Source organism: Monopterus albus, unplaced genomic scaffold (assembly GCF_001952655.1).
Source record: "Monopterus albus unplaced genomic scaffold, M_albus_1.0 scaffold34.1, whole genome shotgun sequence".
NCBI lineage: Eukaryota > Metazoa > Chordata > Actinopteri > Synbranchiformes > Synbranchidae > Monopterus > Monopterus albus.
In genome coordinates, this window is record NW_018127914.1 from 769,357 (window position 1) to 792,365 (window position 23,009).

At 39.6% G+C, this 23,009-nt stretch overlaps 5 protein-coding genes across 8 annotated transcripts in view; all 5 read left to right on the forward strand.

Moving 5' to 3' along the window:
- The first annotated feature begins 93 nt into the window (after nt 1-93).
- bloc1s4 (biogenesis of lysosomal organelles complex-1, subunit 4, cappuccino) lies at nt 94-3,797 on the forward strand. The gene is made up of 5 exons (XM_020597344.1): nt 94-649; nt 1,580-1,651; nt 1,764-1,865; nt 2,199-2,333; nt 2,565-3,797. Exons 1-5 carry the CDS (start codon nt 335-337, stop codon nt 2,661-2,663), a joined length of 723 nt encoding a protein of 240 aa, XP_020453000.1. The 5' UTR covers nt 94-334; the 3' UTR covers nt 2,664-3,797.
- A 150-nt stretch (nt 3,798-3,947) lies between these two features.
- LOC109958598 (nuclear transport factor 2-like) lies at nt 3,948-6,415 on the forward strand. Of its 2 annotated transcripts, none has more exons than XM_020597346.1 (5): nt 3,948-4,051; nt 5,111-5,231; nt 5,407-5,478; nt 5,678-5,776; nt 6,124-6,415. In XM_020597346.1, exons 2-5 carry the CDS (start codon nt 5,127-5,129, stop codon nt 6,238-6,240), a joined length of 393 nt encoding a protein of 130 aa, XP_020453002.1. In that variant the 5' UTR covers nt 3,948-4,051; nt 5,111-5,126; the 3' UTR covers nt 6,241-6,415. The 2 variants fall into 2 exon arrangements, with proteins under 2 accessions (XP_020453002.1, XP_020453003.1); XM_020597347.1 differs by lacking the exon at nt 3,948-4,051 and adding an exon at nt 4,133-4,296.
- Nucleotides 6,416-6,504: 89 nt separating this feature from the next.
- rrm2b (ribonucleotide reductase M2 b) lies at nt 6,505-11,059 on the forward strand. Its single transcript, XM_020597343.1, has 9 exons — nt 6,505-6,730; nt 7,323-7,487; nt 7,693-7,809; nt 8,201-8,334; nt 9,074-9,168; nt 9,313-9,446; nt 10,004-10,108; nt 10,251-10,364; nt 10,553-11,059. The coding sequence occupies exons 1-9, from the start codon at nt 6,647-6,649 to the stop codon at nt 10,703-10,705; spliced, it is 1,101 nt and encodes a 366-aa protein (XP_020452999.1). The 5' UTR covers nt 6,505-6,646; the 3' UTR covers nt 10,706-11,059.
- A 171-nt stretch (nt 11,060-11,230) lies between these two features.
- On the forward strand, nt 11,231-15,956 carry mtdha (metadherin a). Of its 3 annotated transcripts, none has more exons than XM_020597341.1 (12): nt 11,231-11,686; nt 12,452-12,547; nt 12,819-12,921; nt 13,236-13,403; nt 13,637-13,687; nt 13,906-14,079; nt 14,680-14,763; nt 14,905-14,976; nt 15,099-15,226; nt 15,348-15,458; nt 15,577-15,676; nt 15,876-15,956. In XM_020597341.1, the coding sequence occupies exons 1-12, from the start codon at nt 11,339-11,341 to the stop codon at nt 15,941-15,943; spliced, it is 1,503 nt and encodes a 500-aa protein (XP_020452997.1). In that variant the 5' UTR covers nt 11,231-11,338; the 3' UTR covers nt 15,944-15,956. The 3 variants fall into 3 exon arrangements, with proteins under 3 accessions (XP_020452997.1, XP_020452998.1, XP_020452996.1); XM_020597340.1 differs by having other exon boundaries at nt 11,232-11,686; nt 12,449-12,547; XM_020597342.1 differs by lacking the exon at nt 14,680-14,763 and having other exon boundaries at nt 12,449-12,547.
- Nucleotides 15,957-18,981: 3,025 nt separating this feature from the next.
- laptm4b (lysosomal protein transmembrane 4 beta) overlaps nt 18,982-23,009 on the forward strand; it is an 8,791-nt gene continuing 4,763 nt past the window's right edge. The window contains exons 1-5 of the mRNA XM_020597345.1: nt 18,982-19,266; nt 20,269-20,386; nt 21,504-21,577; nt 21,666-21,788; nt 22,024-22,122. Coding sequence (XP_020453001.1) covers nt 19,174-19,266; nt 20,269-20,386; nt 21,504-21,577; nt 21,666-21,788; nt 22,024-22,122 — 507 coding nt within the window. The 5' untranslated portion in view covers nt 18,982-19,173. The remainder of the gene's footprint in view (nt 19,267-20,268; nt 20,387-21,503; nt 21,578-21,665; nt 21,789-22,023; nt 22,123-23,009) is intronic.

Below are 23,009 nucleotides of genomic sequence, written 5' to 3' on the forward strand. Positions count from 1 at the left end.
CTGCATAAAAAGAGGTGTTTCAGTTAATTATTCTAGCATCATTGATGTAAATCGGATGGACAAAATAACAGAAACACCAGCAAGAATAACACATTGCTTGGGGTTTGGATTTTTTTTCTTTGACTTAAATGATGCGTCTACTTAAGATTTACAGCCCTATATAAAACGTTTTACTACAATCAGAGCGTTTAAGTGAAAGTTTAGAGAGCAGAAGAGTGTTCAACGCTTTGTGCTCTACACTGTTTTAACCCTTATGAGCCACCATCCGCGACGCCACCCACATGATCAAGTCAGTTGACAAGGCAAAACACTGGGGATCGTAAAGGCTGTCGACATGGACCATCAACGGATTGACAGAGTTGGTCTTCTGTCTCCCCTGGAGGAGTCCAGCGCCGAGATAAGCAGAGACAGCGGTATCGTCTCCCAAAGTGCGAGTAGTTTGTCCATGGTGAGCGAAATCAGCAGCGGTACCGTGTCGCAGAGCCCCAGTTTTGGTGCAGCAGCTAATGTTATCCATCAGAGTCCGAGCCTCAACGAAGCAGCGGAGCCCCAGACAGCTGACCAGCACGTCCCAGAGCAGGATGACGAAGTCCTGAGAGACACGGCCCTCAGCTACGCCTCTTACATCAGAGAGACAGCTGGAGAAGAGGTTTGTGCTGTTGGCTTTTAGCTTGACGTTACACCGGACGAAACGAGCTACCAAGTCATGTAAAGTAGCTAGTAAGTGTAACGTTACGGAGCACTCACGCTAGCTAAGTAAACGCTAGCCTTTTGTGGTGGTACCACGCTCTGATAAGGCACAATTCATAAAGAGTTTTTTTAGATGAATTCACTGATGTATTAATGGGTAATATGCCCTATACTACGCTTGATCAGTTGTAAGCCATTAAATAACTCAAAACCTTTGGGTTGCCAGGTTGTAGTTATCCTCATCGTCATTTAATTCTATTAATTATTATTTGATGTGGTCAGACTGATTCAGAGTATATCCATTGTTAAGAAAATTAAGAGTCGAGTTGTTTTATGATCGCATTTTTAGCTTTATCAAATCACTCCTAGTCAAAAACTTAAAGTCCAATTGAATTCATGAGTAGTGCTCAAAATTGAGCTGCAAGTCTTCAAGTCAAACTCACTTGTAATATCACAGATGTAAACAGTCTGAGTCCAAAGAGTCAATCACTTCCAAAAAGTCTCACTGTCTTAAACCTAGAGAGACACTTGTTTGTATTTGTAGGTATTAACTGTGTTTTCTTTATTGTCAGTATAATGGCCAACTGAACAGCTCGCTGTCACTCCTGACGTGACATTAACTGGATATGCATGATTCCAGATTTACAATTAAGCTGAGTGAGCTCGTTGGCTCTGTAGGAAACAAAAGCCCCTGTGTTTTGACCCTGCAGTTCTCCCTGACACAAAGGCATTTTTAAAATCCCCCCTGAACTGAATTTAAAATGCGTGAGTCTGTCACATAAGTTTGAGACTGCCTCACTTTATTTGATGCATACTCACTAGATTTAGATTTTACACCATCTCTGTTGGCAACATTTTATAGCCTGTTCTTTTAATGGTTCTCTTCTAGATACTGTGCTTGGAGAAGAGCTTGGAAGAAATGCTGACAAGAGTAGATGAGTTTGTTGGAATGCTGGATATGGTAAACTCACACACTGTGAAACTGTAAAAGATTTTGAATGGACTGTATCTAATTGTTATCCAATTACATACATATATATATTGTCTCACATGCTATTATGTTTTGTCTCCAGATCCGCAATGACACTTCCCAGATAGTGAATGAAAACCTACCTCAAATCCAGCAGAAGTCTATTGAAATGAGACAAATATACAGACGAATTGATAAGTTAGAGGTAAGTGATCACTTTTGATGGGGTTAATACTGTCATATACAATAAATGGTTTTGTACTCTTGTAATGCACATTGGAGCTACTGAATGGTGTCTGGTGACCAAAACAAACTGCAGACTATACTGACAGGGATTCTGAAATGAATATAACATGAAAGCTATGATAAAACAGGATGCAACACTACAATAGACCAGTGTCTGTATTGGTCTTATTAAACCTTTTTGTTTTGCATTTGTGATGTTATTTTTCTTTTAATTAAGTTTCCTGGTGTTGAATAATTTTACAAAAGAATCTTTAACTTATGAGTTTTTTGTCATATTATTTATTGCCTGCAGGCCTTTGTAAAGATGGTGGGATCCAATGTCAGTGCCATGGAGGAGCAAGTCATACAGGCAGAGGGAGAATTAGGAACACTACCAAGTGCTTTCAAGAAGATCCTCCGCACAATGACTACTCCAGGCTTCTTAAGTGTGAGTCATTCATGTACATTTTTATTTTGTTAGTACCTCTTGATTTTATGTGTTCTCATATTAGCAATCATGAAATAACCAGTGATTTATGGTGTGAGATTGTGTCCAGAGATCTTTTTCCAATGAACATACTGTATTTAAACTCCTGCACAGCAAATGCTGTAATTCTGCTTCAGTAGAATTACACTGCTATTGGTCAGTTAGGACTAATTTGTGTCTATTCACTGACAGAAACCAGCCAACCTAAGAAGACCAGCACAACATCAGCAACAAGAGATCCCCAGTGTGTTCCGGACAGATGATTATTTCACATCACAGCCAGAACAGTGACATGCTAGATCGTTTAATGCATAATGTGGTTCTAACCTCAGAGGCCTGTTTGCTGACACTCTAGAGACATTTTTTACTGCCATCCATTGCAAGAGGATCTATTGCAAGGGGATCTATTGGTGCAGTGGCCTCAACAAAGCAATAGTAGCCTTTCTGAACATGGCACTGGATGTCAAGTGTGAAGACATTCTGCATCTTTGACTGTTGTTTTCCTGGCAGCAGAAATGACTTAACTGTAGCAAAATTATTTTTAAGTGCCTAAACGGGTCTTAATTCTGTTAGTCTTGCTTTCACTAATTGTGAAGAAAACATTGTCAGATGTTAATTTGTGACAAGTCAGGAGAACAAAGTCATCTCACTGTAAAGAAGGTACAAAAAGGGGAGCTGTAAAGATCTTAAGATGTATTACATGAAGAATTAACCCAACTTTTTTATAAATTACATTCTTCTTATTGGTATTTGTAAAGACTGGCACGCTGTTATAAATTAATCTGTATTTCTAACATCTCATCACCCTACCCAAGCGATATTGATGTTACCCACTTAAGCATTTAATGTCTTCCATGTCAAAATATTCACTTTATTGCTATCCTGACTGTTTACTATGGGTGACTGTTCTGGCACTGATATGACTTCATTTTTGAATGCAACTTATAAAAGAACAAAGCACAATGGGTAGGGTAGGGTAAGACTTGATTGATCCCACAATGGGGAAATGTCGATGAGTTGTTAGTTTCACAAGTTAAGCTGTTGGATGAATTAAGGTCTGGACCAGTGATGGAGATGCAATTCAGTTTTGTAACAATAACTGGAGGAATTTGGACATCGTCCTTGAGTGACAACTGCACCCTCAAGGTTTGAGGTGGCCCCCCGCTTACCTTTCCTACCAGCTTTAGTCAATATTAGTCACAGCTATTCAATATTTTCTTTAATTTTTTTGTCAAAATAGTTTGAAATAAAGAGGTTTCATTCACAGGTTAATTTTGGTTTACGTTTTTACAATAATCACGTCTCTTTTTCTTTCCTTTCAATTTTGGCAATGTGGGTTTACAAGCCGGAGCTGGGTTTTTCAGGCAGCCCGTTAGTCTGCATATAAATCCCATCTCCTTTATTAAGATCGAAAGGGTTTAATACCACCGTTTATATACTTTGAGAAACTGAAGTGGGTTAAGCACGGATGCAATAAGCATGGTTTGGAAGGAGGGACTCAACTGAGAAGAAGAGCGCCTGACAAACTGAACCCAGGGCAAATCTTTCAAATATTATTGACTTTCATTGGACAGTTCACAATCTACGTCATAAGTTTGTCATAATTTGGAGGAAGCGGGAGCTCCTTCACTCTCGATTGGTCTGGCTTATCCACGCTTTCTTCCCACCTGTTTGAAAAAGTAAGCTAAAACTTGCAACAGGATAAAGTATTGTATTTTTTATATGTTAAAGTCGTGTCAAAGGTGATAAGTGATCAACTGTTGTATCACAGCTGTAGTGAGGCGAGTATACAAGGAGAAATCTGGGGAAAACTCGGTTCCGGGAAAAGCCAGTATGTGCTAACGGTAGCATTAGCTCTAAGTTATGCCGGTGGCTCCCGATGTTGAGCAGTACAGTGGACTCAGAGCTCCATGGTAGCTCGGTAGTAAGTTAACGTTTGATGTGCTTGGTTCAGTGTTTGTAATGTCTGCCGAGTCCCGTTAATATTAAACTATGATGTGACTTGGGCCACTTACAGAAAACAGTGTTGACATTGACAACTGATCCAATCACTACAGATGGATTTATAAAACAATTTCAGTGATATAGCCTAAGTCTGAACTTTGTGTTTGTCACTGTTGTACTCTCTTTTATCGTTGCAACCGATTATTATTAACAGGAATTAAATACTACTTTAAGATGGTTTAGTAAGATTTTTTTCTATCAGCTTTTTCTTAAGCTATGGCCATCAGCAGTGGCGACAACTAAACTGAATTTGTCTGTTAAATATAACTCCAACGATCAGTATATTTCTCAAGTTATGGATGGGCTCTATAAAGTATTAATCAGGCAGTTACTTTCACAGTTGAACGTGTTCACAGAAGATATGCATTGCGTCGTAGTAGACCTCTAATAACTAATAACATAGTCTAATAACATCAACACAGTCGTCCTCCTGCTTTTATAATCACCATCTGGGTAGAAGTCTAGAAGCTAAGGTGACATTATATGATCAGGGCTGATGAATTCCTTTTTAAGTAAACCTGCACAAGAATAATGTAAATGTAGCTCTATATGTGATAAGTGCTTTGCCTTTTGATTGTGTTCTCCTTTCATTCATTATTTGCTTTCATTTCTGAGTCTCTTTATTTTCACATCATTGTCATATATAGTGACTAAGAGGGGGATGGAAATCTTGCATCAGAACACCTGCTGTATACTAGTCAGTGACACACACTCTTGCTTTTTTGTTTTTCCAGATCCTAAGCTTTACATATGGCCTGTGAGAAAGAAATATGGCGAAAGATTGGAGAGGGCTTTGTCCAAGAATATTACAACCAGTTTGACAATACCAACAGAATGGGACTGGGTAACCTCTATGTATGTTTGGTCAATGTACATTCAATTACTATGTTTTTGTTGCATTAAAATTCTGCTACAACATCACTAACATCCGCTGCACACCAAATTGCATCCAACATTTGCAGTTGAGGTTTTTGTCATAAATGCACGATTAAAAATAAGTGTATGTATCTAATATAAACATTTTTCCTAGTCTGCTGATGCTTGTTTGACATGGGAAGGGTCACCTTTTCAAGGGAGAGACAACATTGCAGCCAAATTAGCAGTAAGTATCTCTTCTTATGTGACCAACATTATTCACAATCCATAAAGAAACTGTTTCAAAAGGCATTCTTTGTGTCTTTAAGTACCTGCATTTGTGCACGCACTGAGCAGGCTATTTTTTCACCCCGACACTTTTGTTCACATTATTAAGGTTGCTGGATGTAGCTGTACATTACAGTAAAATTGTTCTCACTTCACAGAACTTGCCATTCAAGCGTATTAAGCATGTTATCACAGAACAAGACTTCCAACCTACAATAGATAGTTGCATCCTCATCATGGTGTTCGGACAGTTACAGGTAAGCTGGTACATTTTAGCTGATAACTCTGGGTCTGAACCTGATTCACAGATACACAACTAGCAGTTCATTCATGCTTTGACACAGGCTATCCTGACTTTACCATTTCTACCCACCCTTATTAGTAATCATCATGTACGCTTGCTCCATATTTTTGTGTTAGAGATTTAGATTTTATTAAAGTTTTTATACAGCAGACTCCCTTGTCCTCCTCAAAAATCAAATTTGTTGTTTTATTGTGATTATTCCTATTTGGCAAAAGAGCACATGCTTACATTTTTACCTTAACATTACAGTTTGTTTACTCATTGTGCTCACAAATACTTCCAAAATACTTTCTGCCACAGGTAGATGATGATCCACCAATGGCCTTCCATCAGGTTTTTATGCTGAAGTCCCAGAACTGTGCATGGGCTTGCACAAATGATGTATTCCGGTTGGGGGTGCACAATATACCAGTTTAGCTGTCTGGATTTTGTTGCGTGATACACACCGACACCCAGCTCAGAATGCATACTATGGTCATTCTGTCATCACTGAGAATGCAAGGGATTACAATACATCTGCAAGAATGCTACTGTTTGTACAAGACATGTCAAATTGCATTCCTGTTCAATAAAACCAATGTATTTGTGTGGATTGCTGTAATTTCTCTGACATATATCTGGATTTTCTGGTTTTACTCACTGAAGCGTGATGACTAATAGCGTGCGTCACGTCACGTGACACTGCTTTGTAATGCTGTGTATGAGCGCTAGAGGCGCTACCCCCTTCCCTTCAGCGTGGGTGCATTGGTTTTGACCAGAAGTGCCACAGCTAATATCAACACGAGGTTATTGTAGGTACTCACTAATAGCGTCTGTCCTCCGAATGACGCCGACGGTGAAGAAGAAGACTTCTCTGGAAATGGATGTGACGGATATAAATCATCACTCTAATCATCTTAAAGAATCGGTAAGTAGATTAGATATAGCTAGCCACAGCATTAACCCATACAGGTGACCGTGATGTAAGAATTATGCGTAAGTCAAGGTTTTGTGAGCTTGTGCATTTCGGTCTCGCTTCCTAAAACCAGCCTGTTCGCTAATGTATTCGAATTAACGGTTCACTGACGCTAAGACTTATAGCTAACGTAACTGTAAAACTACCGTTTATTAGCCGTGTCTGCTCATGTTGTTCAGCACGGTGTCAGGTACAACATAACCGACCGACTAAATATGAGTTCAGATGTTCAAAAGAGTTAGTGTACGATGACAAGACAGTTGCTTGCGATGTAAAGAATTTAAACTATTATATTTAACATGTAATATGTGATGTGTCCTTTGTTATGGTTGTTACGGGTTAATGCGCAAGCGCAATGGCCTATTTTATAGTTGGCACAATCAGTAAGATTGTCTATCAGTCCACAAATATGTTACCAAGGGATATACTAATAATTGCAGAAACGCAATTTATCAATTGAAAACAACCCAGATAAAATGCCAAACTATCTGTGAGATGGAAATATGTGTATTTATTTTCTGTCATCTTACTGGGCCCTTTGCAGAATGGTTTTAAAGATAAAGATCCAGACTGCCAAAATGGTTCAGAAACAGAGGACGAGCCTTTGCTGCAGGAAAACCCCAGGCGGTTCGTCATGTTCCCCATCCAGTATCCGGACATCTGGAAGATGTACAAGCAGGCACAAGCCTCTTTCTGGACGGTGGAGGAAGTGAGTAGTGTATTTTCAGCATTTCTTTGAAGGGGAATTTCAACCAATCTAATGTTTGTTTTGTTAAGACTTCAACTTTTTCTGATTATCATTTTTGCAGAGATATTAATGAATCGTAACTAACTGCACAGCAACTTTTCATAATTAGAAAAGCCTGCAAAATCTATGACACAGACAGGTTTACTGCTGATGTTGTGTTTCTGAGGTTGACCTATCCAAAGACCTGGAACACTGGGACCGTTTGAAGCCTGAGGAGAAACATTTCATCTCCTATGTGCTTGCTTTCTTTGCTGCCAGTGATGGTATCGTCAATGAGAACCTGGTAAGAGAGCAATCAAATGGATGTCACTCAGCTGTAAGAGATGTCTTATAGCTTGTTTGTCTCTATGGAAAACACGAGATATAATATTTATTTAATATACCCACCATATTGTATGTAGATTCAGAGCAAACCATTTTAATGCTGAATTTTAATTTAATGAGACAGCTTCCATAGTCACGTGTAAATCTTGTTGCTGCTGCCAAAGTGTACTGCTTTTAAAATAACCTATCTGATGTGTTTGATAATACTGTAAATGGCAAACTGAATGAAACCTAGTTTAATCAGTGTGAGTTGACTGTTAATGTCACAACTTTTAGTGGCACACCATCAAGAAGATTTAGTTAGTAATGCACCAGTGTATAATTTTCTATATTTTTGTTTTATCTCACAGGTACAGAGGTTCAGCCAGGAGGTGCAGGTTCCTGAAGCACGGTCCTTCTATAGCTTCCAGATGCTCATAGAAACTGTTCACTCTGAGATGTACAGCATGCTCATCAACACTTATATTAGGGACCTGAAGGAGAGGTAAGTTATATATTCGTCTACTCGTTTCTCATGAGTGCTCAATAGCTCTGTCTAACTTCTAGATGCAAGCAGGTTTCAGGACATTCGTTTATTTATTTTCATATTTGACTATTTATTGCATTTTTCTGTGGTGTATAAAAGCATGAATTGTTTGATATTTTGTACCTTAATGAACAGTGTATAAAACAATTTTAAAAGCAATACAGAATTTGATTGCACTAAGTCAGTATGAATAATTGTTATATATTGTAGTCTTTAGATGGTAACGATTATGTGCATCAGCTGTAGTACCTTTGGAACAAGTGCATAACCATAAACGGACAATTTCTTCCTCTACATCTAGTTCTCTTGAGAGTTCAAACACGCTGTAAGATCTACACCTGTTCTTCACATGATAAGCCTACACCAGTTGGCAGTGTTTTCTGTTTCCTTCCCAGCTGCATCAGTTTAACTGTACCTCCAGACTTAGAAGGGCAACTATTTCATGAATCAGCCCATTACAATCCCTAAAAAGTATTTAAACTGGATGTTTTATTCTCCTACAACTTGTTGAATTAATTTTAGTCTGCAACCTTCAGAAGTTCTACTGTTTATGTTTGCAAGTAACATTGGCTCCAGTATGATTCTGCCTTGTGTATGAGTTGAACATAAAAAGACCAAGCTCATGAATGCTTTTCATAGTATGTATTTTTAGGAACTAGTAATGCTAACTGGTTTTATCCTGTAATATGTCTCTTAGGGACTATTTGTTTAACGCCATTCAGACCATGCCGTGTGTGAAACAAAAAGCAGACTGGGCCCTCCAATGGATAAATGACAATAAATCCACATTTGGTAAGGAAGACATGACACTAAGTGTCATACTATAGACTGAATATAATGAGTAACTCTTGACCTAGAGAGGCTTTTCATTTATGGGGGTTAAGTTTTGTAGTAGTAGTAGTAGTAGTAATTTTGACCCAGACTGTTTGCCCCCAGGGGAGCGAATTGTGGCTTTTGCAGCTGTGGAAGGCATCTTCTTCTCTGGCTCATTTGCTGCTATCTATTGGCTCAAAAAGAGGGGCCTAATGCCCGGTCTTACCTACTCCAACGAGCTGATCAGCAGGGATGAGGTGAGAGGCATTCACAAACAAAAACGCATAGTCTAATCTGTTGAAATGACCTCTTCATTTTCAGTGTAGTTGTAAAAAAAAAAAAAAAAGTCATGTAATGGACTTATGTTTTCATCTCAGGTTACAAAAGACATTTCTCCATATTGCAATATTTATATATTGCTCCATTTTCAGTTAAACATGACCTATTGCAGCACATACAATAAAACATGAAAATCCATTGTGTAACATAATACTGTGAGAGAAACTTTTATCTTGGATGATTTTGTTTGATACACCTGCATTGAAGTTGGGTTGTGCAGGTTTTCCTGCCATTTGAGGTCACTCCACTCTTCACTACTGTATTAGTCTGCATTTACCACTCCTGTAATGTGACTGCTGGCTTGTTCACCTACTCCATTCATGCTTTGCTGTTTTAAAAGTATGAGTAGCTACAGTATGATGCTCTGGGGTTAACTTGAGTAGTAAATGTTTGCATGTGAACACAATGGCTGATCTTCTCTGTTTTTATATCAACAGTATATGACAGCTACCATGTATATTGATGTGTCTCCTAGGGCCTGCACTGTAACTTTGCCTGCCTGTTATACAGCTACCTGCTGAAAAAGCCATCAGAGGACAGAGTGAAGGATATCATCGCCAAAGCGGTTAGCATTGAACAGGTGAGCTGGTGTTAGAAGCAGTATGTGTACCAAATTATAAAAGTCTTCAAAGTCTATTCTCTATTGCTATTTGAAAGACCATACTCTTGATAGGCCAAACTACTTTTGTAAATGCATACACACATCTTATTTGGTGTTGTAGGAGTTTTTGACTGAGGCCTTGTCAGTGGATCTTATTGGAATCAACAGCTGTCTGATGAAACAGTACATCGAGTTTGTGGCCGACCGGCTTCTCACTGACCTCGGGCTGGCTAAGGTGATTGAATGTATTTCAATAAATCATGAAATAGGTACAATGGAAGCCAGTTTGTCATTTCACATTCAATTCCTTTATACTATGGTATTTTTCTGTGAAAGCAGAGGAACCCTGAAATCTCACACTAAAAGCGATATTCTTTGTATTCTTTGATATGTGAAATAACTTGTGTTTTTACCTGTTCTAAGGTTTACCAAGCTGAGAATCCTTTTGACTTCATGGAGTCCATTTCACTGGAGGGGAAAACCAACTTCTTTGAGAAACGAGTAGCAGAGTATCAGAGATTTGGAGTCATGTCAAGCATGATGGACTGTGAATTCACTCTTGATGCTGACTTCTGAAACTGATCTGACATCTAGTTACATTTTCTTTTCTTTAACAACTTTATTTATTTTGCTCTTGTGGAGCTGGCAAAACAATTTCTTATCATAGAAAGCTGTTATAATACTGTCACAATATTACAAAAAACAAATGAATGGTGACAGCTTAAAGCTTTATTAAATTATAAATAAGTTGTGTGAGAGACAGCAGTTTTGTACTGTAACCTTATTAACACCTAAAGATGGTAAATATCTAGAATATATTTTATTGAGTCTGCAGTTCTGGGTGCTGGCTTCTATAGTGAACTGTTTTAACATTGTTATTTTAATGTAGAATAAAATGTTTTATAAGAAGAAATTCTTCAGTGTAATTACTAATGGTGAGGAATGATTTGTTTATATAACAGAACCAATTGATTCACCTGGTTTATTTTCACATGTGGGTGATAAATCTAAGGTATGGCCAAATCACTGCATGAAGCTAATCTCGCTGACTTGCAAACGGCCTGAATAAAGGATCATATGTACTGAGATTTGTCCCAGTGGTCAGATTAACAGTAGGGCACGAGCTCCAAGTGTAGCCACTCCTCCGTTAGCATACGGATGCTGGCAGTGATAGCTAACAGTTAGCTGGTGTATTTGCAATTTCGTAGCATGGCTGGAGACCTGCAAGGTTTTGCGCTGGAAAAAGCCGAACTGTTTTCCAGTCGTTTGAAGGAGCTCTTGTCTTCCGGGCAAGGCTATGTTCGTGCTCAGTTCGGGGTGGATTTGGGTCTGAAGCCCGAACTGTACCCGACGTGGGTGATCCTGTCTACGGCTGCGGTGGGTCTGCTGTTGGTGCTCTGTCTGTCTTGGGCCGCAGTCTGTGGAGGTGTGTTCATCGGGAAAAAACGGGGATCCCCGATCCCACAAAGCAGCAATGAGCCTGTTAGTGCCAGTGCTGTTAAAACAGCCAAGCCGGAGGAACAGAAAAAGAGGAACAAGAAGAAAACGCCAGACAAGGTACTGTAGGCAGCGTTAGCAAGCTTGGGTCAGCCCAAACTAGCGTCTATTCATTGGTGTGTCTGTAAACAACTGACGCTAAACAGGCGTTTACACAGTTAGCTAGATGTTACCTTAACTTGTGCATTTATCTCCGTAGTTTTATCAGTAAGAGCCGTTAATTTCAAGTCAGGGTTGGCTAGTTCGCTAATTAGTTTACTGACACGTATGCGTTGGCGTTACATCCTACTTTGTTTACACAGCTTAAATGAAACTAGGTTATCTATGGACAATCCTGTGACCCACTTACTAAATGACAAAATAATAACTACTTGGCTAAAGACACAGTGAATCACTGTGTCCTGTCCAGAAAAGGGATGCTAATTAGCTGTCTATAGCCATGTAACGGGCCACTGAGGATATTTAACGCTAGCTGGGTAACATAATATTCGTAGCCAGGGCATTTCAGATAGCTAACACCCGATTAGCTGCGTGCCTTCATGTTTCATTTCAATAAACTGTGGCATGGTTTTTCACACATAGCTGCTATATTTGTTTTCAGATGAAGCTTTTAAATTGTAATAGTTTATAAACATACAGTAAGACAGGTCGGTGTAACTTTACAGCCAGAATCCTTTAGTCAGTTGTCAGGGATGTAAATGTTTAAATCTCTGTATTAGTTTCATTCTCAGACTTTAGATTAGACGTGTAAGTTTAATGTTTGTGATATTACTAGATTATAAACGTCATGTTGTTTAACTGGCGTTTGCCTTTCTCACCTAGAAGACTCACTACAATGGCCAGCCAGTGGCTGTAGCTCAGGAGGAAATTAAGGTGGCAGAGGTGGTTTCCAAGTTGTCCCCCCAGACCAAAACTGAGAAGGTACATGGAATGACTGCTACCAAAATTAAGAGGACCCGAAACTGTTTGTAATTGTTATTGAGGAGGGCAAACAAAAGTTGAGTTGCTTGAGTGACTTTTGTTAAAACTGTACAGAACTGTTATTGGTGAAGGTTACTGAAACCTTACTGTCTCTCCTTATCAGATTTGCCAGTGTGGTGTGATCTCAAAGGAGAACCAAACTGCATGACTGTCCTTGGTATAACCTTTTTCTCCATACCTTAATATAAATTTGACCTATGTCTGTCTACAGACACAGCCCCCAGCACAGGTGAAAAAGAACAAAAAGAAAACCAAGACAGATGTGAAACCAGCCCAGCAGGTGTCTACAAGTGATGGGAAGGAAGCTGATGATGGTAAGACTGACTGGTGTAGGGGAAATTTCACAACTTCTCGTTTAAAACTGTCTTTTAGTTCCACCCACGGCACACCCCTCATGCATATGACCTCTCCAGTTTTGGCTAGCCTCACATATTTCAGTCATGTCATATTCATATTTCTTCTTGTAACCACCCTCTTGGTTAAACAATCAACCAAAATGCATCCAAACATCCAAATGGTAACTGAAGTACAAACTTTAAGCTAAAATACACAATTATCAATGCCTTGCACACAGCTAACCATTTGCTGTTGTTGTTGATGTGTGTGTGTGTGTGTGTCTGTCCATTAGGTGCATGGGAGACCAAAGTCAGTAACCGAGAGAAGAGGCAGCAACGCAGGAAGGACAAGGGCCCTGAGGACTCTGGTAGCCCCGGAGGTGTTGAGGCCCCCAGAACTCCTGTGGCAGCACCTGTAGCCACAGCATCTACCAACACAAAGAAGAACAGAGGAACTCATGGTATTGTTCTGGCTAGGACTGACTGCATGTAGATGTTAGATTATTGGGTTTGCTGTTATATTAAAGGCCAGAGAAGATATCATCAAAAGCTTGGGCCTATCATTAAAATTATGGAAATAATAATAAAGGGCCAGCTTATATCATAATGTTGGAAACAGATATATTCAGAAACGGGTGATTTAGTAATGTTAACTTAATTCAAGCTTGGTGATTTTTCCTACACTTTATCTCAGAGTCCCTCCATTCGAGACCCACTGGAAAGGGGGATGCAGCCAGCGGATCTGGTAAAGGCAGAGCTGAAACACAATTTTCACTTTGACTGACATTAGGAAATGTTTTATCAGCAATACTGGCTACAACAGTATTGGCTTAAACTCTATAATCCGCTTTCCCAACTAAGTCCTCCACTGATTTACTTAGAATAAAATTCAGCATCTCTTTGTCGCTAGTTGGCAAAACTGCAACAGTCTGCCACTATTTTCCTGCACGTCTGCTTCCTTAGTGCCCTCCAGCTGGAGAGAGGAGCCTTCAGTCAATGGTGGAGGATGGAGTGACATTTCCTTGAAGCTCCCAGGTCAGATGAGTGCTATGGAGGGTACCAAGTGGAGCACCATTTCCTCTGCTCCACATTACAGGGCATCAGCTGAGCCCCAGCGCTGGGGACAGGAGACACAAGGTACCCAGGCTGGGTAGACATTTGTACACCACAAATATAAACAGAAATAAGTCTCCAAACATGAAGACTATAAGGTTTTTTCATTGTTTTGACTCTAGACATTGGATCTGAAAAAACTATGATAGTGAATAGTCACATAATAGTATTTTTTTATTCTTGGTACATTTTGAGCTGTATTTAAAATGATACCACTGTGGTCAGAGATTTCGTCATGTGGTATTATTTGTGTCTGTGCTGTTCTTTCAGCATTTTTCATAATGCTGTAAAGTCAAAGCAGGCACAAAGTCAAAACTGCATTTTTTTTATTACTAAAATTGAAAAAGAAAACTAATACAGTAAGATCAATGCAGAGTTGAACCCCAACCCTACTGGGCTGATGTGGTATATTGCAAGAAAACATTAAAAACTTTTATTGCTGCGTTCAGACTGGAGTTAGTATTTAGGAAATGGCTTTGTTAAGAGGTGGCAAAATAATTGAAAACTCTCAACAAGCACACCCCAAATAAATAGACAATTTTTTTTTTAGAAGATGTTGATGCCAAATCTGACCTCCCCTGTTTGTTTGCCAACAATATAATCTGTGCTTCTGTGTGCTCTCAGTACCAGCATGGAGTGGCATTGATGGCCGTACAAAGACTGACCTCAACCCAGTGTCCTATTCCATGCTGGGACTAAACACCACAGGTTGATATTGTCAGCATTATCTCTACATTCCTGAATGTGTAGAATGAAGCATGTCGGATGTACTTTGTAACTCCACTTCAACGGTGTGTCTCTTTATTCCTGTCTGATTGACCGTTTTCACCTGCCTTTTGTCTCTTTTAGACCCATTATCAAATTCAGTCGAGCTGCAGTGGGCGAGCCGCTCTGGTGTTGGCGATGAATGGTCTGGATTCAGTAAGTGTTAGGGCAGTTAAGCCCACAACCCACACCCTCCTAAACACCTACTGTTGGAAAGAAACAGCATTTAGGATTTGTCTTCATCTGACTTGTGCCCCGCTGATGTGAATTCGGTGCAGATGGGATGGCAACGGTGGACCCCAGCTCTGACTGGAATGCCCCAGCAGAGCACTGGGGAAACTATGAAGACCCTCTTGTGTTAGTGACACAAGCCCCTCCACCAAAGGAACAGCCTGTCCCCAGCAAGGTCTTGCTTTATGTTCGGAGCCTTCACATGACTATTTACAATGTGTACCTCTTCTAAACTATCCTTAATTAAAGGCAAATTTTCATCTTAAATCATCTATATGTCTGTTTTGTTATGGCAGGTATCAGAGGATGAGAAGGACACAGAGGATGCATCTGGGGGAGCGACCAAATCCAAAAAGAAGAGGAAAAAGAAGAAGAAAACCGATGAAGAGGCTGCTGCTGAGGCTCAGGCAAGAAAAAATAAGACTGTCTTCCACGGAAGTCAAATACTGTTTTACTTATTTGTTTATATTTGTAGCATTTCTTCTGTTTTGTAGCCATTTTCCATTTTCATTTGTTTGATTTTAGATGGTAAGCTCAGTGCCCCTGGTCAGTGCAGTGCCCAAACTGCAAGAGCTCCCTGTGCTGGCTTCCAAAAAGCAGAATCCCAGCATATCTTCCTCTCAGAGTATGTTTTAATAGTTCTCACTCTGAATCTGTGTTCACTTCAGAAAGGAATAAATGTTTTACATCATATAAGTAGTATAATAATAATTATTCATAACTGTTTATTCAGTCTTTCTACTTTTACAAAAAAATCTTTTAAAGCACAAGCTGTAATTTATGTCCATCTAACGACAACTTTGTTACATTTAATGTACTTGCAGAGAAGCCTGAGCAGATTGTGGAGCCTCCGAAGCCGTCCCAGAAAAAAAAGGCCCGAAGGGATACATGAAGTCGCATCACAGGTCCAGACAAGCATATGCAACAGATTGTTAAATGTGTCACATGCAATAATTACCAGGTACAGAGTTTCTTTCTGAGATACACCAACAGTTTTTCAGTTACAGAAACAAAAAGAACACAAGTGGGGATATCACCTGCTTGCCTCGATACAGTGATGAAATGTGGTCCTATGGACTGAAATCTTAACTAATTTGCACTATTTGCTACACTGCTACCGGGACAGGACAGGTAGAATTGCAGTGGAATGCATGTGTATGTAATTATTTTTTAATGGCATCAAAAGTGTTTTTTTTTTCCTCTCCGAGAGTGTATGTTTATAGTTGTTAACTCAAAAATACATAAACAGGGTTATTAATTTTTTGTTATATGAAAATGTTTTGTTTTGTTGACCATGCTGTTGCCATTATATCACTTAAAGTTGGGGCAAAGCTAAATCAGTCATTTGATTCTAAACACATTATACCTGATAGAAAATAGTTGATGAACACATGAAAAGACTGAGAACTATGTAGTGCTGAACTGGAGAGTTAGACCGTTAAACGGCTATTCATAATTTTATGAGTTCAGGATTTTCCGGGTGGGGCGCGAAGCATGGCACTGGAGCCACCCTTAACATAATGCCTCCCCACAGCACTGAAATGTTTAGATTTGTTTTTAGGGACACTTGATATGAGCACAGACAAAGCTTTATGGCCACAGTTATGTTTTTTAACAGAAATGACATTAATGCTGCTGTCTCAGTATTAAACAGTGAAAAAGGTAGGAACACATGAACAGCGAATGTGATGGAGCAGGTGAGAACTGACTGTAGTTGGTGGAGGCAGAGAGATGCGAGATAGAGGAGGTAACCACCACACAGTATTTTGTTAAAACTCGGATGAGAATGTGGCACACGCTGACAGCCGAAAAGTTACTGGTCCCATCAGTTATGGATTAGATCACATCATTTTTCCAAAGACAATGCTAAATTTGAAATTTGGATGTTGTAAACAGACTCTGGATTTACACTGAGAGCACAGTAAACTGATTTATTTGCCACCAGGAGGCGGTGCAATGTGAAGTTAAAGAGTAGTGGGATTATCCCATAGAGCAGTAGCACTACTCAGCCTTGTTCCCCTAGTGTATCAGTCTTTATCTGACTAGGCTGTGTTGAGTTTTCTAGTGACTTAATGGTCTTTTCCTCACTGTATATGATTTTTTTTATAAAGAATTTCTTCCAGTATTTGTGCTAGAAAAAGCCATGCCATATGTAGAGATTGTAAGGGCTTTTTCCAGTTCTGTGATTGCACTGTGCTAAAAGCTGGATTAACTTCCTTTTGATGTTAACATAGTTTTGCTGAATGTGAAATATAACTTAATTGGTTTGTAGCTGACTTCCTGGATTTATGATTTTGGGGGGGTCTTGACACATTGAGAACAAAGACGTGCATAGAAATTGGATACAGAGCATCTTTAATTTCACATTAAAATTGGTTTTAAATAAGACACACACACAATTACACATATATAAATGGAATTTAATTCCATTGCCTTAACCTGTAGATGTATAGAAAGTACATTGGTGTCCTGTTTTTGTTTCCATTTCATCTTGCATGACTTTGATAAGAGTACTTGTGTACATGACATTAAATGAACGATCTCTTGCTTTAGTACTTGGTCCTGGAGTGTATATACTGTAATCGCTTTTTTTAAGGAGACAATTTGCAGCTTTTCTGTGGCACCCAGTTTAGCAGACACCAATAACAGGAGTCTGTTGTCTGTAGACAAAGAGCTGTAGTGCATCAAGGTGTTGATCAGGTGGCGGTGGTACATACAGTAATTGTTGATAGAGCTCAGAACAAAAATATGCCGCTGTGGCTGCAGGCGCCTTTTATTGTTTTTATTTTTACTGATGATTAAGATGATTCAGTCAGTGTATTTATATACTTGTCTCTAGGAAATGTCTTTTTGTGAATGATTTTGTCTTTTGAGGAGAATCAAATGCTATTTCTATGTTTGTTTGGTTAATAAGAGAAATAAATTTGAAATGCTTGATACCACCTTGTCATAGAATCGTACTTCGCTCATCCTGTAAATGCAGCATTAGCTGTTGAAATTGAAACAAGGGTTAAAATAACAAAAATAATTCTATAGCAAGCAGGGCTTTATGAGAAGGTGTTGAAGTTTTTAGAAGTGATTTCAAATATGACTAACTCTTAATGGAAGTTCTTTCTAATGAGTTATTCTAAAGGTTTTGCCACCTTTAATCATGGTAAGTATGAATCTCAGGCGTATTCTTTCAGCAGAACTCCACACAACACCAGCAGTGAAAGGTGCTTTTCCCCTGTCTGCTGTCAAACTAATCCCAAATCTGTGGTTCTAAACCGCTTAGTCCCAAACGGGGTCACGGAGCCAATCCCAGCACCCGGAGAGAACCCACGCAAGCACGGGGAGAACATGCAAACTCCGCACAGAAAGGCCCCAGGCTGGCCGGGGCTCGAACCCAGAACCTGCTTACTGTGAGGCAATCCTGTGTGGAATGAATGCATTGCTGGCTGGAGAGGAAAATCCCCAAATGATGATGTTGATGCAGTCCACCCACCAGAGCTTAGAGTCGCAGTCACTGACCCATCTGTCAGGCTTGGTCTAGGATGTATCCACAGGCAGACAAATCAAGACAAATCAAGAGGAAATGAAGACTTTTATTTTTCAAACAAAACACATCTTTGGTTATTTCTAAAGTTTTGAGGCTTTTCTTTAAATGAGAAAAAAGTGACTCACCTTGTGTTAAAAATCCACATATTAATTTGGCAAAAGACCTGAAGGCTCCTATCATGATATTGTACATTAATAGTGCGTATTCTCATACTCAAAAACAAATTAATTTCCCTCAATAAGAATTTGTCACTAAAGGAAAAACCATCTTTAAATTCTGCTCCGTTGACTGACATTAGTAAAGCCCTCGGTTTGCGCGAAAGCACAGTGTTTCGTGTGAATTCAAAACATTTTGTGTCCATCACCGTTCATCCTCCGGATCCTGGTGAAAAGCCTCCCGTGGTCACGTGACTCTCCGTTCGCCAGGAGTCCACTTGCAGAAGCATCGTTTCCAAAAGAGGCTGGATGTGGCGGTCCTAGCACACACAACGCCATCTACCTAATCTGTTAAGTACATTGTAGCCTTGAGTAATTCATCTTCGACAGCATTCATGAAATAGCTTGAAATCCATCGCAGGATAAAAGATGAATTCGCCGTGGGACCGGTGGTACTCGACGAGCTGCTGCCTCTGCTGCCATGTACGGACGGGCACCATTATTCTGGGAATCTGGTATATGGTAAGTCCAGTTTTTCATTCGATGTCAGGCCCAAATGGCTTCAAACGCGGTTACATATGTGGAATATTCGATTAAACGTGATAAATGTCGAAAGATGTGAAGTTTTATAACAAACGCTGCCTCAGTTTTTTATTAGTTTTTATGATTTTTCCATTTTGAGGATGTCCTTGTGTATAGATCAACATAACTTTAAAATATTGTTTGCTTGGGCTGTTTGTCGCCAACATTACCACTCAAGTCTTTTTTCTTGGTTATTTTAGATAGATTTTCTTATCAAATCTAAATGTTAAGCAGAATTTGTGCCCATTCCCTGTACTTTGTGTTGTGCAGAAATGACAACCTTACCAGTCCGTCCCATTTGAGTCGCCCTACTTTTAAACCAGTTAAATGGACAGTTGGCTTAAACCCAACGTTTTAAACATAGTTATGTAAGATTGGAGCTGTTGTGTTGACACAACCAGTGTCACCTTGGGGTCTATGAACTTGTGGATGGTGACTTTCAGTAAAATAACCACTGGCCTAATCATGAACGGATCATTAGTGGTGTGTTATCTTGCATAGAACTGGCACAAGAAACTGAAATGATCCGTTTTTATTTCTTTCTTTCTTATCTAATGTGCAGCATTTTGTAACTTAGGTTTAGAAAGTTGCTGTTTAAATAAAGATTGCTTGATTGCTCAGACCTAATCACCATATTATAATGCTTTATAATAGTTTTGTCCAGTAGACCCAGCCATTAACATGTCTTAAAAATAACTAAATAAAAAAAAAACCCTTTCTAACCTGTTTACCTCTTCTGCAATTAGTTTTTTAATTTGAATTACTTTTACCTATAACACACCACAAACATGAAACAAAAAAGCCTAGAACATCATTATTTTTACATCATCATTATTCTGACTCATTAGTTCAGATTTGTTTTATTAACGTAAGATTAATCAAAATATGTACAAATGGGCGACTCCTATTTAAAATGTAATATTGATTTTAATATCCCCACAGCTCATCAATGCAGTGGTTCTACTCATCTTGTTGTCTGCTCTCAATGACCCAGTTCAGTACCGCTACCACCTTACCAGCTCTGAGCTGGGCACTGACATCGATGTCATGGACGACGCCAGTAAGTGCAACTAATCCCCCTGTTACATGTCCGACTTAGTATAAATTGTCTTGTGGAATCATGTCCTCAGTGAAGTCGTGTGTTATCTTGCATAAAACTGGCACACAAAACTGAAATGATTGAGTTAGTTGGCAGGAAAAGACTCTGCAGCTGCTTTGAGAATCTGTTAAACATTTGAGTACATTTTCAAGCAGGAAAGCCAATCATTTGCTGAAACTCCTCAGTATGAGGATGTACTCAGCTTGAACAGTCAAATAACTTGAAACATGTTGGCTAATTAACTAAAATCAGCCTGTCTGTATAGCCTCATGTGCTTTTGCCGTTCTGACATCACCTCTCCTTTCCTTTCCTTTCCGTGCACCACTTATTTATGCTGCTCTCAGCACAGACGTAGGTTAGTAGGCTCAGCACCATGGAGAACAAATCAGAGTGTGTGGGTATTTTGGGTGCTTCCCTTCCAGCAGCTATCCTCATCACAGTCGCATCTGGGAGCATCACAGACCCTGTCCCTGGCTACTCTGATTAATAACTGCTCTAGTTCTTCATCAGATTAAATCGGCCATCTCGACGTTACCCCTTGGAAAGTGTTGTTGCTTGTGCAGTGTCAATCAGAGACTGAAACTGTGGAAAAGGATGGCAAAAAACTGGTGACACAGTTTTGCAATCAGCACTAATGTGACTGATTATATTCAGGGAAATCATGAAATTAAAACTAAAATGTGGGGTGAGGGGTGGCAGTGCACCTATACCTGTTTTGCTTATATATATAGTGTGTGTGTGTGTGTGTGTGTGGTAATGGTTACACACATAAATGTAGCAATGTAGTAGTGATCTGGGGATCTTTTTACTCAAGAGCACATACACAGATATCCAGTTATCGGCTGTATTCACAGCTGTAAAAGTGAGAAGGGTGTTATGTGTTGATCATGATCTATCCAAGGCAGGCTGAGTGCTAAAAATAGTGAAGTTGCTTAAGGTGCTTTGTCTTGTAAAAATCCATGCTCCCGTGATGACTGTTGGATTACCAAGGTTCCAGTGAAATTCCCGTGTTTGCTGCTGTTTTTCACTAATAAATCAGGTTAACAGTTCTCAGTGTTCTGTTTGTGTTTTTCTGCAGATATCTGCATAGCCACAGCAATATCTCTACTCATGATTCTTATATGTGGCATGGCGACGTATGGCGCTTATAAGGTAAAGAAACAAACAAAAGAGAGCCAACCTGGCATCTGAACTTGGGAGACGTTCTGATTTTCATCTGTTTTTCATCTCTCCTCTATAGCAACATGCCGCTTGGATCATTCCATTCTTCTGCTACCAAATCTTTGACTTTGCCCTTAATACGCTGGTAGCCATTAGTGTGGTGGTTTACCCCAACACGGTACAGGACTACATTCAGCAGCTGGTGAGGACCATTTCACTCTGACTCAAGCTTAGACTTTAATGACTTCTAACTACATGTTTCTTTTATTCTTGAAATATTGTCAAAAGCTTCAACACAGACATGAACACTCTCATATATATTAGGTGTCCAGTTTAGACTCTTTGGTTCCTTAGGACTTAAAGGACTCGTCATTGATTTTTGTTTCACTCCTGACATTTATATTTTCAAATTAATCTTCCTCTCTCCCTCTCTTCAGCCGGGGACGTTCCCATACAAAGAGGACATCATGTCCACCAACAACATGTGCCTAGTTTTTGCAGTCCTCCTCTTCATTGGCTGCATCCTCTCCTTCAAGGTAAGCATACAGTCTCCTCTGTGTCACTGCAGATTCCACAAGCTCATAGCTTTGCCCTTTTTTGACTTTGGTAAACATCCATCAACATCCATCTGAATGTCTAAAACAGTACAGTTACAAAGAAAAAGGCTATCTGTTGATAATAATAATAATGATATATGCAACACATTACTGCGTATTATACACATGCACTGAACAGTTGTTCCCTGAGAACTGCTGCACACTGTGCACATCTCATAGCACTATGAACCATATGGCATGTGTAATGAATCTGCCAATGTGAACACTCCCGTTATCAATGCTATTCATGAGATTATTCCACAGCTAGAGAGCAGCAGGTCAGAGACAACAGGGAACCAACTCCAGTCAATCTAATTCCCCTTAATGCTTAGATGATTGTCCAGGTGCAGCTATGCTCTGGGGCCCTGGGACAAGATGGGACATGAAGTTGCAGTCTTCTGTACAATCAAATCAAGTTGTTTCTCCTCAAAGCTCAGACTGGAAATATTCGCAGCAGATCCCCTAAGTCGGAGCCAGAGTGTTATGGTGCAAGCAGCCACTGGGAGTCACACTGCTGGACTCAGACAGGAGAGTCATAAATGTTATGATTTAGAGAGAGTGCTTTGTTGCACAGAATGTGTGGTAGTTGGACTACTTAATGCTACAAATTCCAGCACTGGATATCAAGTAGAGTTGTGGGCTGTCTCAAAACATATTATCTTGACATATGCCAAGCAAAATCAATAGAGCCCAATTTTTATTCATGTGCTGCACATACTGTATACTGGCTGCTGTTCCCTGTATCAGTGATAGTTGCGTCAGTACCCTGGAAAAGTACCAGATCTGGAACCTCGAGGATGCATCTAGCTCTCAGTGCAGAGGAAACA

Excerpts from the sequence above, each read along its gene's own strand:
- bloc1s4 (XM_020597344.1), top strand. The coding sequence starts at position 335 with ATGGACCATCAACGGATTGACAGAGTTGGTCTTCTGTCTCCCCTGGAG. Across the intron at positions 650-1,579 it reads GAGAGACAGCTGGAGAAGAG|ATACTGTGCTTGGAGAAGAG; the intron begins GTTTGTGCTGTT and ends GTTCTCTTCTAG. Across the intron at positions 2,334-2,564 it reads CTACTCCAGGCTTCTTAAGT|AAACCAGCCAACCTAAGAAG; the intron begins GTGAGTCATTCA and ends ATTCACTGACAG.
- mtdha (XM_020597340.1), top strand. The coding sequence starts at position 11,339 with ATGGCTGGAGACCTGCAAGGTTTTGCGCTGGAAAAAGCCGAACTGTTT. Across the intron at positions 12,548-12,818 it reads CCCAGACCAAAACTGAGAAG|ACACAGCCCCCAGCACAGGT; the intron begins GTACATGGAATG and ends GTCTGTCTACAG. Across the intron at positions 13,404-13,636 it reads GAAGAACAGAGGAACTCATG|AGTCCCTCCATTCGAGACCC; the intron begins GTATTGTTCTGG and ends ACTTTATCTCAG.
- rrm2b (XM_020597343.1), top strand. The coding sequence starts at position 6,647 with ATGACGCCGACGGTGAAGAAGAAGACTTCTCTGGAAATGGATGTGACG. Across the intron at positions 6,731-7,322 it reads CTAATCATCTTAAAGAATCG|AATGGTTTTAAAGATAAAGA; the intron begins GTAAGTAGATTA and ends GGCCCTTTGCAG. Across the intron at positions 10,109-10,250 it reads AAGCGGTTAGCATTGAACAG|GAGTTTTTGACTGAGGCCTT; the intron begins GTGAGCTGGTGT and ends TTGGTGTTGTAG.
- LOC109958598 (XM_020597346.1), top strand. The coding sequence starts at position 5,127 with ATGGCCTGTGAGAAAGAAATATGGCGAAAGATTGGAGAGGGCTTTGTC. Across the intron at positions 5,479-5,677 it reads ACATTGCAGCCAAATTAGCA|AACTTGCCATTCAAGCGTAT; the intron begins GTAAGTATCTCT and ends CTCACTTCACAG. Across the intron at positions 5,777-6,123 it reads TGGTGTTCGGACAGTTACAG|GTAGATGATGATCCACCAAT; the intron begins GTAAGCTGGTAC and ends TTTCTGCCACAG.